The 13,829-nt window shown below is 40.1% G+C and overlaps 2 protein-coding genes across 6 annotated transcripts in view; one reads left to right on the top strand and one right to left on the bottom strand.

The window, feature by feature from the left end:
• The window catches only part of UBTD2 (ubiquitin domain containing 2), a 28,891-nt gene extending 17,837 nt beyond the window's left edge, over window positions 1-11,054 (top strand). The window contains exons 3-6 of one of the 5 annotated variants that reach the window (XR_013827403.1): window positions 896-2,671; window positions 4,143-4,207; window positions 4,348-4,381; window positions 9,772-11,054. Coding sequence is in view for 1 of the 5 variants with exons in the window: in XM_079915353.1 (XP_079771479.1) it covers window positions 896-1,293 (398 nt within the window). In the remaining 4 variants the exon portion in view is untranslated. Of the gene's footprint in view, window positions 1-895; window positions 4,314-4,347; window positions 5,695-9,771 lie in introns of those variants that run through there. The other 4 variants (XR_013827404.1, XR_013827405.1, XR_013827406.1 and 1 more) reach the window with 4 other exon arrangements.
• Window positions 5,703-12,404, bottom strand: EFCAB9 (EF-hand calcium binding domain 9). The gene is made up of 4 exons (XM_079915354.1): window positions 11,466-12,404; window positions 8,518-8,666; window positions 7,556-7,732; window positions 5,703-6,821 (listed from the first exon to the last, which is right to left on the bottom strand). The coding sequence occupies exons 1-4, from the start codon at window positions 11,599-11,601 to the stop codon at window positions 6,627-6,629; spliced, it is 657 nt and encodes a 218-aa protein (XP_079771480.1). The 5' UTR covers window positions 11,602-12,404; the 3' UTR covers window positions 5,703-6,626.
• Between the last annotated feature and the right edge of the window lie 1,425 nt (window positions 12,405-13,829).

Raw genomic sequence — 13,829 nt, 5'->3', positions numbered from 1 at the left:
ACAATGGTTTATACTTTATAAAGAAATTAACCATGAATACCTTCTTTTAAACCATAAACACTTTTTTCCCCCTCCCCTGAGCTAGCCAGTTATAAACTTCATGCCTCTTTTGTTCTTCCTTTTTAACTCAAAGCTTCTCTGTAACAGATTGACTAATTTGGGTTAAATAAAACACCTCAGTCATTTCTGTGGTAGTTGTGCTAATGAGATCCATACATAAGCCATGAGACAATGGCAGCTGGTAAGCTTGTCATCTCTAGTTTGTGATCTCTTTGGACTGAGGACTTCCGGCCAAGTACTTCAATTTAGGAAGTCTAGGCACTAAGAGAACCACTCTGGAACACTGTGTTGTGGAGAATTGAGCTTAGGGATCTGGGGTTTTTGCCTTTTTTTTTTTCAAGGTTAGCTGATTCATTTCCTAAAAAGATATCCCAATGTAATTGGCATCTCCCATTAATTTGGTCTAAGCATTGATAATATTAGTAAATTGGAATTTTGTGTGCTTTCTTTTACTTTTTTTTTTTTTTTTTTTTCGGTACGTGGGCCTCTCACTGTTGTGGCCTCTCCCGTTGTGGAGCACAGGCTCCGGACACGCAGGCTCAGCGGCCATGGCTCACAGGCCCAGCCGCTCCGCGGCATGTGGGATCCTCCCGGACCGGGGCACGAACCCGTGTCCCCTGCATCGGCAGGCGGACTCTCAACCACTGCGCCACCAGGGAAGCCCTGGTCATGGGTCTTGATAATGATTATTGATGATCACTGACAGAGATTGGCCTTATTTTACATTTTTTTCTCTACAGTGGCACGCCAATGAGATGTTTGAGCATTTTGCAAGATGTAAAGAAAAATGCATTCATTTAGATTAAACTCTTTTTCATATCTTCTCTTTCTTAAGGTGCACTTACAGAGTGCTATGATGAACTGGGGAATAGGTATCAGCTTCCAGTCTACTGCTTGGCACCACCAATCAACATGATAGAGGAAAAGAGTGACATAGAGACTCTGGATATTCCTGAGCCACCGCCCAATTCGGGGTATGAATCTCAGCTCCGTTTGCGCCTTTCCACCGGCAAGGACCTCAAACTTGTGGTCCGCAGCACAGACACAGTGTACCACATGAAGAGGCGGCTACATGCAGCAGAAGGAGTGGAACCGGCTAGTCAGCGGTGGTTCTTTTCTGGCAGACCTCTCACCGACAAAATGAAGTTGGAAGAGCTGAAGATCCCAAAGGACTATGTTGTACAGGTTATAATGAGCCAACCTTTGCAAAACCCAACACCAGTTGAGAACTGAACTGGTCCTGCTGGCTGTCCCTAGATCCCTCCTGCTCCTTTTTATTGTTGTTGTTATCATTTCCTACTCTATGGCGTGAAATTTATTTTCACTGCTCTGAATTCCTTATGAATGGATTTAGTTCTGAGGAATTACCAGTGAAAACTTCCATCTGTGATGGAGACCAACGAAAATAATTAATAAAACACAAAGAGCCAGCCTTTGAGACTCATGTAATTACAGTTTCTAATTCAAGAGGCAGTTAAGAAATAGATAACCATTTATTTTAAAATACCCAACAACTATATAATGGCTGTATTTAAATGATTTGGACTGTAAATAGAACATTGCATCCATGCAGAACAGCACCAAGCACCTGTGAATATAGAATTCTTAAAAAATAAATCAAATACAATTTCCAGAAATCATCAATAACAGGTATAAAACTTGAGCTTTTTAAAATGGAAACTGAAAAGAGCAGTACTTGAGGTTCTCTTCTTTTCTGGTCTTAATTCCTTGCTCAATTGATATTTAGCCATAAAGGAGTAGAGACTGGCAAATTGTGTTTCAATATTGCTTTCCCCATCCCCATATGTTGAGCTCCTTGTTTACATTCACACTAAATTTTGGTGCCTTTCAGCACGTTGGTGGCAGGCACCTTTCTGGAACACTAGGCAATAATTTAGTCAGTGCATTCAGATCTCTGACTTTCAACTGATAACTTAGTTGAAAAGTCTATTGTCCTCTTGCTGCATAGGTATTTTGAAATGTCTATATAATGAAGCTGTTTCATATCCAGGCTTAGAAGGACACTACTATGTAAAACCTTCATTGATCTACCTACTCTGCTTAGAACTTTTCAGAGCTAACTGTGCCCCCAAATGCATGGATATGCATGGAATCAAGTACAGCTGGGAATGTACTTGAATCATTCCAGGGATTCAGGGGAATCCCAGGGAATGCATGGAATCAAGTACAGCTGTTCCTACTGTAGGATAATAAAGTAATTATCTCTTCTCCCCCAATTTGCAGGAAGGGTGTAAGGAAAACCCATTCTGTCTGTGCCTGGGAGAATTGTGCCTGTCTTCAATCTTTTAGAAAAAATTTCAACTCATAATTTGCTAGAGTGAAATATTTACTGACATCACCTAAACATCGACAGTGAGACCAAATGTTGATACGTTGCTTTATACTTTAGTGCTTTCCATAGTTCACTGTTACCTGTAGTTGTGGTGGATGAGAATTTTCCTCTCTCATCTTTCCTAGCAAAGAGGCAAATTAAGAAGCATCTGCAGATTATACTAGAGGACTGAAAATTTTGGTGAGATAACCTGACTCTTCTGTACTAGGACTGGAACAAAGCTGCCAAGGATTATATTTAATTTGGAGCCTTTTCAAGGTTGGTCCCATAAGTGAGAAGGGGGCTACCAAGTGATTTCTGAACCCCTGAGAATCCATGAGATGGAAAAGTAGAGGCAAGAAGGCACTTACCTTGTTCTCAAATGAGAAATAATCAAACCTTCACATGTTATTTTGGATGTGAAGCACCATTATTAATTTTAATGGCAAAATGAAACTAGTTTAAATGTAATGTTTAAAATACTATTAAATTTCCTATAGCCTGATTGCACATAATATCTATAATTGTAACATATCATGTTTCTGAGAGCTTTAACTGCTTCTCTTTTTCATGCAATCATTTTAAAGATTGTGGCTACATTTAATTTAGGTTTACTGATAATTGAATCTAAATTCAAGAGGCAACAGCAGCATTAATTCCAAAGGAGTATTTTTATATATGGAGGTGGAGATATGCGAGGGTATTTCAATATAATGCCCCTGTCATCAAAATGTTTCCTTATTAATTTGTGTGTCACATTGAACAGCAACATCTCTCAAAGTTTGTTAACTGGAGGACAAAAAAAGTGTTCAAATCTATTTTTCTTAAGTAAATTTGGTGATATAATAATCTATAGTTGGTAGATTTTTTTTGTTGAGGATTGGAGCTCTCCTAATAGTTTATTTTATTTTAAAGGAACGTGTACTTTGAATAACAATTTTCTGGGCATTTAACTAACCTAGGTGAGAAAACCATGGTGCTGTTTAATTGTAAATAGATTGATATAAGATTGGACCAATACTTGATGTGTACAATTTTAGTATGTAGGGTTTTTGTGCTTTTTTTAAAAAAAAAGTTCAATTTTTCTCTTTGTCTTTGCCTTTATTCTGGGTTTTTAATTATTATTACTCTCCACAATAAGGGTAATCTGCTTCATTCTGATTAAAAAAAAAACAAAAAAAAAAACCTCTAAAAAGGTTTTTCCCCTTTTTAAAACCTCCCAGCTCAGTAACTAACAAGTTCATTACTACCAAACTTAGGCTCTACTATGTCAAACCATACATGGTCATTTATAGATATACTTTATTTGCTGCATTGAAATCTTGGTCTCAAATAGGTTGTTGTTTTTTTCTTTTAAGAATCATGCTGTAAACCAAAACCCATAATTCAGTTTTTCAGAAGCACTGAGCTCATTTCTTTATCCATTTTGGATCAAAGTGGTAGGCTTTGATTGTTAATTTTTATTTAAAATAAGTGATACATACACATGGGAAAAAAAATCCAAACATACCGAAGTGAAGAGTCTCTCTGAAGATGCCTGTTCTTCATATCCCATTTCTTCTCCCCAGAGTAACAGCTGTTCCCAGTTTTCTGGATATCTTTAAAGATGCTCTACCACACTGGTTCTCAAACTTCAGCATGCATCAGAATTACCTGGAAGGCTTATTAAAACACAGATTGCTGTGCTCTTCCCCCAGAGGTTCAGAGCTAGTAGGTCTGAGTGGGGTCTAATGATTTGCATTTCTAAAAGTTCTCAGGTGATGCTGCTGCTACTAGTCCGGGGATCCCAATGTGAGAACCACTATTTTAGTGTATGTGAGTATATTTACCCGCCCTACCCTGTTTTTTCCATAAATAACATATGCTATTCTATACATTTGATTTTTCTCTAAAATGGTTAGTCTTAGAGATTGTTCCATATATGTTGAGCTAGATCTGCTTCATTCCTCTTACAGGTGCAGTAGTATTCCATTGTCTGGAGTACCACAGGTCAGTCTGGCTGTTTCTAGTCTTTTGGTACTATAAACCATGCTACTGTGAAATGTCCTTTTCTATAGCTACATCTTTACATCTATGTACATTGCTATATCAAACAGTATATACATTTAGGGAGTAGATGCTGAATTGCCCTCCAAATAGATTTTAACCAATTTAATACTATAGCAATATGACTGCTCTTACTTTCCTATATTCTGACCAACTTTTTTTTTTCCCATAAATTTATTTATTTATTTATTTTTGGCTGCATTGGCTCTTCGTGGCTGCGCACCGGCTTTCTCTAGTTGTGGTGAGCAGGGGCTACTCTTAGTGGCGGTGTGCAGGCTTCTCATTGCGGTGGCTTCTCTTGTTGTGGAGCACCAGCTCTAGGCCTGTAGGCCCAGCTGTTGTGGCACTCAGGCTCAGTAGTTGTGGCTCGCGGGCTCCAGAGCGCAGGCTCAGTAGTTCTGGCACGTGGGCTTAGTTGCTCTGCGGCATGTGGGATCCTCCTCGACCAGGGCTCAAACCCGTGCCCCCTGCATTGGCAGGCGGACTCTTAACCACTGCGTCACCAGGGAAGTCCCTGACCAACTTACTGATCTTTGACAGTCTAGGTGGAAACCTGTGTCATGTGGTTTTACTTTGTGTTATGGGATCTTAGTTCCCCGACCAGGGATTGAACCCATGGCCTCAGCAGCAAAAGCATGGAGTCCTAACTGCTGGACTGCCAGGGGATTCCCGCTAGCTCCATTTAGTTTTTGTAGTACCGTTGTGGGGAAGACAAAAGTTTTGGCTGCTAGGCATTACTCATAAGTGTGTTATCGAAATCTCATGACTATTAGAGTAAATATAGAGAATGTTCATAGTAATTAACATGATTTCAGTTATTACGTGTGACTTATGAATGACAGTCTTAGGCAGTATTCTTGTCTGTTGCACATTGACAAAGTGATTTTTGATTATTAAGTACTCTGGAACTCACTGAATGCCTTACGGTCAGTTATATTGCATATATTATTTCCTTAAGAAATTCTTGGTTTATAGTAAATGAGCTGTATTTCTTTAATCACCAAACATGTCCCTCAGAAATCTATGGTAGAAGGAGATGTGGTAATTAGCATTAGGTAGACGGGGTTTCTGAGCCAGTGAAATGCCAGCTTAAAACTTAAACAGAATCTGCTAAGACTGAAGTGAGTTACTCAGATCACTTGTTCTCAGTACAAGCGTCTGATTGACCTTGAATTTGAACTTTGGTCCTGCCACTAGTGAGTCATTAAGAACCTTGGGTAAGGTTCTTAATTTTTTTTTTTTTTTTTTTTGCGGTACACGGGCCTCTCACTGTTGTGGCCTTTCCCGTTGCAGAGCACAGGCTCCGGACACGCAGGCCCAGCGGCCATGGCTCACGGGCCCAGCCGCTCAGCAGCATGTGGGATCTTCCCGAACCGGGGCACGAACCCGTGTCCCCTGCATCGGCAGGCAGACTCTCAACCACTGTGCCACCAGGGAAGCCCGAGGTTCTTAATCTTGACATCTCAATTTCCTCATCTGTAAATTGAGGATAACACTTAATTCGCAGGGTTAGGGGATAAATTCATGCGTCTAAAGCCCCTGCGTGACCCATTGCAAGCACTTACTCAGTGGTCGTTATCATCATTAACATCACAGTAGTCAAGGAGGATTCACAAATCCCATGCTAAAGACACTTAAAAATTATTCAAAGCATTAATTATACAAAAAAATAGAATTATACAAGGGCATGTAATAATTATTTTACCCTAGTAGATTTGGTATAGTTGCTTAAGCACTTAACTCATCAAAGAGTAACTTAAATTCTAGGAAGAACACAGTCCCCATATCCTTAAAAGTCAGTTTCCCTTACGGTTGGAGGCACTTCGCCATTTGCCAATTTGAAGTTTGTTTTAGCCTAAGGAGTGGGAGAATTAGAATTCTGAAAGTATTGGACCACTAGTGACAAATGTTAGGAAAGCACCACCTTCCGACTGCTTGGCTCCAGTAAGAGTTGGTAATTATTTGGATACACAGGGCCCTAATGGACAGAGTTGATCTGAAAAGCAGCAGCAGAGTTGGGACATGTCAACAAAGAGAAAGTTTTTACTTCACTTACGTAACTGTGAGTCATTTGTGAGGTCTAAAGGTCATTGAAGTTAAGAATATGCTGATTGAGGAGTGCTTATCTGAACCCCGCATGTGTAAAAATCAATTTAAAGATATCTACTTTGATGTTCTAAATTTATTTTTAGAGATGTTCACAATTGTAATTACTTACACTTTCAAAATGATTTATTCCAAGAAGACTCTCTCTTTGACTCACATTAACTTGTGACACTTTCTTTTCGGGCAGAGCTTTCTCTTCTTCCACTGCTTTCTGACTCTCCTGGTATTTGTTCATGGAGAAGATAGTAAACAGCTTAAATTCCTTGTAATTAAGACGCTTGTGTTGGGGGGCAAAAAGAAAAGTTATTTCAGGAAGGCTTTGATACTTTGTTTCAGATGACGGCAGGATTGTAATCATTTCTCATTTAAAACCTTGGAAACTTTATTAAAGAGGCCCAGTAATTAGGACATAATTATAGTCTAATTGTAGTCTAGGAGCCAGAAACAGAGAGTCTATTGTAGACTCTAAAGGCACCAAGGGTCACTTTCTTACTTCTGCTACATCAAGTCCAGACTCTGTCAGGCTGCCATCTGATCCATCTTTTTAAACCGTAAACCTTAGCTCTCACTTGTTAGTCAACATGGACTTCCTCTTTAAATAGGCAGGATCCACTGTCTTCTCCACAGTTGTTTTCTCTTGGGATTTAGCTCATGTGTTCCCATCTAAGAATTTCTTCCTTTCTCCTTATTAAAATCTATAAACCCTTCCCCTAAGACCAACTTCTGCCATATTGATGTATTTCCTTCTTTCAACTGAACTTCTAAACAAAATTTCCTTCTCCAAACTTCTATAATTTTATATCCACATTCTGTGACATAGCACTTAGTTATTCAGTCCTCTCTCACAGGCCTATATATCTCTTTAGCTTTTTATGATCCCAGAGCCATGACACGCTCCAGTAGGTTTTTCCCACCCTCTTCCTCCCCTGTCTCCAGTGTAGGTAGCAGGACATGGTCCTCTACCTTTGTACAGAGGGGCTGCCGGGCCCCACTTTAGGGATCTGCACTTACACAGTCACCTGTGATGTCAAAGTCATGGTACAGGTCTCTGAGTTGCTGTTTTTTAATTTTGAAGAGAAAGTTGTACATGTGGAAGTTGGATGGGCCAATTTTCAGCTCCCCATCCAGGTCAAGCAGCTCAAAAACAGGCCGGGAATGGCGGAAGATAAATTGCTCTTCCAAATGGTTCTGCTTTGAGAGAAATACGGAAACATGTTGTTGGTGCTGCTTTCTAAACTTGCGACATCGAGACTCATATATTCACTAATCCATTTCCTAGAGAGCTAAAAGCAAAAGGCAGAATCATAGCAGCTCAGGGCTGAAAGGGTTCTATGGTCGATGTACCAGATCCTGCTTCATCATCTGCATTCGGGGGGGACTTATGCCACCTGTAGTGATTGGTTCTGCTACACAGAACTCTAGTCACTAGAATGTATTTCCTTATGTTCAGTGAAAATCTACTTATGAAAATTGTGGCACTGGCAGTAAAACGCTGACACAAGGTGCCTTTCCTCAAGGAGTGGGAAAGAGGTAAATACACACTAGGAGTGTGTACCAGGTAAGGTGGGAACCCAAAGAAGAGTGTGTCTTGTCTTTATCATTCATCCCCTTCAGAAAGTTCTCTGAGAAAAGGGATCACTGAGGAGGAGAGGCAGTTAGGATTACTGGTGATGATTTTAAGACCCACCAGCTAGAAGGGGCAAGGAAGGGCATGCCAAGGAGGGATGTGACAGGATGAGATTCGTTCTTTATAAAGGCAATGTGGAAGGGAGGCTGGATAACCTTTGGAAACTCCTAGGTTATAGATGGGCCATTTAGGAACCGAAAGTAGTTCTCCCACCATTTTTTTTCTTCCTGGTTCAAGTGAAAAGAAAAATTCTGATGCACTCTTAATTCGGTGCTACCTTTAGCAAAATGGTGGCAGCAGCCAAGCTGTGCCCCCTCTGCTCCACAGAGCCTGACTCGTTACTTGCCTCCTGTGCCAGCAGTATGCAAACCAGCATGTAGAACTGGTCAAAACCAATCTCGCCCACAGCATTCCAGTCCAGCATGTTAAACACAATTGTGATCTGGTTCCGTTTCAGGTCAGTCACGTGATGAAGGAAGTGGTAGAATAGCACATCTGTTGGTAAGGAGATGAGATGGATTATTCTGAAACGGTTCCAAAATGTTAAACATCTGGGAACCACATAAATGGTTGTCATGTTGGAAGCTTGTTGACCTGGCCATAGTAATGATAATATTTTGTTTCCGGCTTTGCCACTATACCTCCCACAATTTCTCAAACCTCAGTTGCCCTTGAGCTGTGTGGAAAAGCACTGTACCTGGACTTGTGGAGAAGGAGATAGTGGATAGGGCTTGATTCCTGAGCCCAGCTTACACGCTCGACGGAGCAGACAGATGTGTATACGTAACCAATAAAAGTCTCAAAGTGCTCCTGGTACATAGAAGGAAGAGTTTAATTCTCACTGGGGGCCTATGACACATTCTTGGAAAAGCTGACATTTCACCTGGGCCTTTCACTTGAGAGAATTAAAACGAGAAATTTTTAAAATCATTCCTCTTCTGTAAAAGTATCACTTTTCCTCATGCTTACATAAAGCAAATGCATTCGGTGATGGGGGAAAAGAGCTATCACTGAGCATCTTAGATGCTGGGCACTTTAAGTGCCACATGTCACTGAACCCTGACAACCCTACACAGCCTTTTACAATAAGTCTCAGGTAGTAACTAATCTCAGGGCTTCTTGAGATTATATAATAGGCATACCAATCACTTGAGGATCTTGTAAAAACACCAATTCTGATTAGGAACTCTGGCATGGGACTGAGTCTGCATTCTTAACAAGCTCCCAAGTGATGCGGCAGCTGCTGGTCAGTGGACCACACTTTGAGTGGCAGAGCTGGGATTCAGATGTGGTCCGTCTGACTCCACAGCCTTGCTCTTTCCACAGTGAAGCCATATCTTTTGCACATTAGTTAATGCATATACAGTCATATACAATCAGAGAAAAAAATACTGTAAAGGACAGGGAAAGTATTTGCCTGAAATTCCACTCACTAATCATCTGTCTCAGGGAGTGTCAGATGGAAGAAACAAACATGGTGATACGTTTACACAGTGATATGTGGCTGTACAGGTTGTATGTACAAATCACCCAGGGGATTTCAGGGATTTGCAAGTGTAACTTTGTCTACATGTGATTTCTCCTTGCCCATTGATTACAGAGACTACCTCCTGCACAAGACATGGCTCCACTAAATCCGTAAAGCACATCTGTGTGGTTTGGAGTCCTGGCTGAAGCTGGCTAAGTGCACAGTGAAACCAGTCGTCACAATGTCATGATCTGGGGGTTTCTGATGGCCTCTTGATGTTCCTTCCCCACGTCCCACCAGGTATGAGTCCAACCAGGTACGAGCACTTGGGAACAACACACCAAGTGTAAACACCATGATGTTTGCTCCTTGAGAAATGTTTTATTGTGAGACTTAGTAGTTACTAAACAAATACTGTTTTTCAATCAGCTGGCTCTGGCCCACTCAAGTCTCCAAGGCTTTAAGTCACTATCTTCCTGGAAGGCAAAACTCAAGGCTATGCCTTCTCCCTTTCAGGTCACCATCCAGTCCCTTGGTTGACCAGAAGACACAAGTATGACTTTATCTCTTGGGTATTGCATCACCAGGGAGTGATTTAGTTACCAGGGAGATCAGACTCTGCTCAGCAAACGCTGGTGAGACTAAGAGTGTGGGCTTTGGGTTTTGGTCCCAGATCTTCTGTTTACATCTAGGCGTCCTACAGTTGCTTTATCTAGGACTGGGTTATTGTGAAGATTTGGTGACATACTGTGTGTAAACTGGAGGCAAGAAAGTATGAGAAAATTAAAGTATCTTTTTATTATTTTATAAAGATTGAATGAACTCTTTAAAATATCTTTATGGAAGAAACTCCTTATTGATAAATGACATCTCTCTCAGGTCACAATGAGTCGGACACCTTATTTATATCCAGTCCTGAAAACAAAACAGACAAACGAAAAAAACCTAGGGGACTTCCCTGGTGGTCCAGTGGTTAAGAATCCGCCTTCCAGTGCAGGGGACGTGGGTTCGATCCCTGGTCTGGGAACTAAGATCCCACATGCTGTGGGGCAACTAAGCCTGTGCGCCACAACTACTGAGCCTGCACGCCACAACTAGAGAGAAGCCCACATGCGGCAATGAAGAGCCTGCGCACCGCAATGAAAGTGCCCGCCTGCCACAACTAAGACCCGATGCAGCCAAAAATATATATAAATAAATAAATATTTTTTAAAGAAAACCTAAAGTGTTTTAATTGGTCTTCTATTAGTTTGTGCACTCAAAGGCAGGGTCGAGATCATCAGCATTTTCTGGTCACTCACAATTACCAAGAATTAGAAGCGATCTTGCAGATCATCTGATTCAAACCTCCCATTTGATAGACGAGAAGTCTTGCTAAGGGAGTCTTGAGGGTTAATGCCTGAGTGGGGCTCAGTCCCCAGGAATAGTTGTAATAATAAGGAACATTTATTAAATCCTTACAGTGTGCCAGGCACCATGCTAAGCATTTTCCATGCATTATCTCATTTATCTTTTTTTTTCCAACTGTGAGATGGACTCCATTATTGGAAGCCTCACTTACAGATGAGGAAAATGAGACTTAAAAGAGGATGATGTTGTTCTCCAAATCACCAAGGAATAATGGGTGGAGGACCTAACCCCAGAGCCTGCAATTTTATCCTCCTCACAGAACAGCCTTCAAGTCTCAGTTGGCAATTTTTCTCTGTGCTTCATTTAGAAGATATAATATATACATTAATGAAATAGTTTCTGGTTCTATAAATTTTCCTGCACATTCGTTAAAAACCAGGTAATGACCCAGAGGAAGCATTTCTGAAAGTACTAACCATTCAAGGTTTTCTTGCGGTGCACATCAAGAAGGTGAAAATACTCCACCAAAGCCTTCACATTTCTCACGGATAATAAGCAATATAGTTTATCCAGATAGAGGTACCACAGAAACGATCCTTGCTTCAGTTTCATTATGGTGCCCTTTAAACCAAAGACTCTGGCAACCTGCAGTAGAAGAGAGAATTCTGCCTCAGAATTAGAATGTTGGATAGAGAGAAGCTCTGGTAATAAAGGTCTTCCTACGTCAAAGCCTCATAGGAAACGGTCAATAAAAAAATTAAAATTGTGGGAATTCCCTGGTGGTCCAGTGGTTAGGACTCAGTGCTTTCACTGCCGTGGCCCGGGTTCAAGCCCTGGTTGGGGAAATAAGATCCCACAAGCCACTCGGAGCAGCCAAAAAAAAAATGGTTGAGAATTTTCCAAAACCAATGAAAGACACCCACCCACAGACTGTGCTCATCATCATTATCAAGGTGAACAGTTACATAACTACATGTTACATAGTAACATGTTACACTGTTGTAAGTGTATTAATATATTAACTCATTTAGTCCAAAGATTAATCATACAATCCTATGAGGTAGAGATTATTATACCTATTTTACAGATTAAGAAACAGGCTCAAGTTACAATCTATTACGTATAAAATAGATAAACAACAAGGATATACTGTACAGCAAATATAGCCAATATATATGTTTTTTGGCCATACCCCATTGCACGAGGGATCTTAGTTCCTGGACCAGGAATTGAACCCGCACCGTTGGCAGTGAAAGCGCAAAGTCCTAACCATGGGACCGCCAGGGAATTCCCTAGCCAGTATTTTATAATGACTATAAATAGATTATAACCTTTAAAAATTGTGAACCACTATGTTGTACGCCTGTAACTTGTATAATATTGTACATGAATTGTATCAATAAAAAGTTTTTTAAAAAGGCTCAGAAAAGTTAAGTAATTTTCCTAAAGTCACTAAGCTAATTAATAGTGAAGTCAGCATGTGAACCTAGTCTGGCAATAATCACTGCTTTTTAATAGCTATGCTATATTCCTTCTCAAAAGACTGAAGTCCTAAGTAGTTGAGATAAGAAGAAATACATATATGTACACATCAGAGTGAAACTGCATTATACCAAAGACAAAGATTTTAAAGGCAATCAGAGAAGAAAGATTATCTTCAAAGGACTAATGATTAAACTTAACATCAACTTCTTCGCAACATGGAAACCAAAACATAATGTAGTACTATTTCAATGTGTAAAAACAATCATAGCCAAGCTAAAATTATACACTCAGTAAAATCATCTTTCAAGACTGAAGGGAAGTTAAACATGAGATTACCATATAACCTAGTATTTCCACTCCTAGATATATATCCAAAAGAAATGAAAACAAGTATTCAGATACTTGTACAAAATGTTTATAGCAGCACTATTCACAATAGGCAAAAGGTGGAAACAGCCCAAATGTCCATCAACTGATGAATGGACAAATGAAATGGTAGCACATCCATACAGTGAAATACTTAGCCATGAAAGAGAATGATACATGTTACAATGTAGATGAACCTTATAGTAAGTGAAAGAAGCCAGGCACAGAAAGTCACATATTGTATGAGTCCATTTATATTAAATATCCAGAAGAGGCAAAGCCATGGAGACTGAAAGCAGATCAGTCGTTGCCAGGGGCTGGGGGCCGGGGGAGTGGGTGATGGGAAGTGACTGCTTACTGGATCCAAAGATTCCCACTGGGGCGATGAAAATGTTTCAAACTGGACAGAGGTGATGGTTGAACAACACTGTCGATGTACTAAATGCCACTGAATTGTACACTTTAAAATAGGTAATTTTATATTATGCGAGTTCCACCTTCATTTAAAAGAATGAGGAGGAAAATCAAACCTGAATTTGATCAATTTATAGAAAATATAAATCGGGGAAACAGGACAGCAGAGGTCCATGTTAAATGACACTGCGGGGACACAATCAACAAAACCCAGACTGGACAGCTCTAAAAGAAAATGACTCCACTTCTTCAATAAACATTTACAAGAAAAGAAAAAGAGATGGAAGAGGGATCTATAAATTAATAGTTAAATTTCTTTCAAATCACATCAACCAATTACAGTGTATGGACTTATGAGGATCCTAATTCATAGAGATTATATATGTAAAAACCCACAAAAACAAACAACAAAAGCATGAGATGATGGAGAACTATGAACACTGATTGGATGTAATATTAGGAATGACAGTGGATGTGGTGGTGGTTTAAAAAGATAAAATGGTAAGATGCCTGGAATTTGCTTCAAAATAATCCAGGCCCGTGGGTGTTGGTATACATATAACAGGATTGTTCAA

Source organism: Stenella coeruleoalba (assembly GCF_951394435.1).
Source record: "Stenella coeruleoalba genome assembly, chromosome: 3".
Lineage (NCBI taxonomy): Eukaryota > Metazoa > Chordata > Mammalia > Artiodactyla > Delphinidae > Stenella > Stenella coeruleoalba.
The sequence above is the reverse complement of the archived record's forward strand: the minus strand, read 5'-3'. Positions and strand labels throughout refer to the sequence as shown.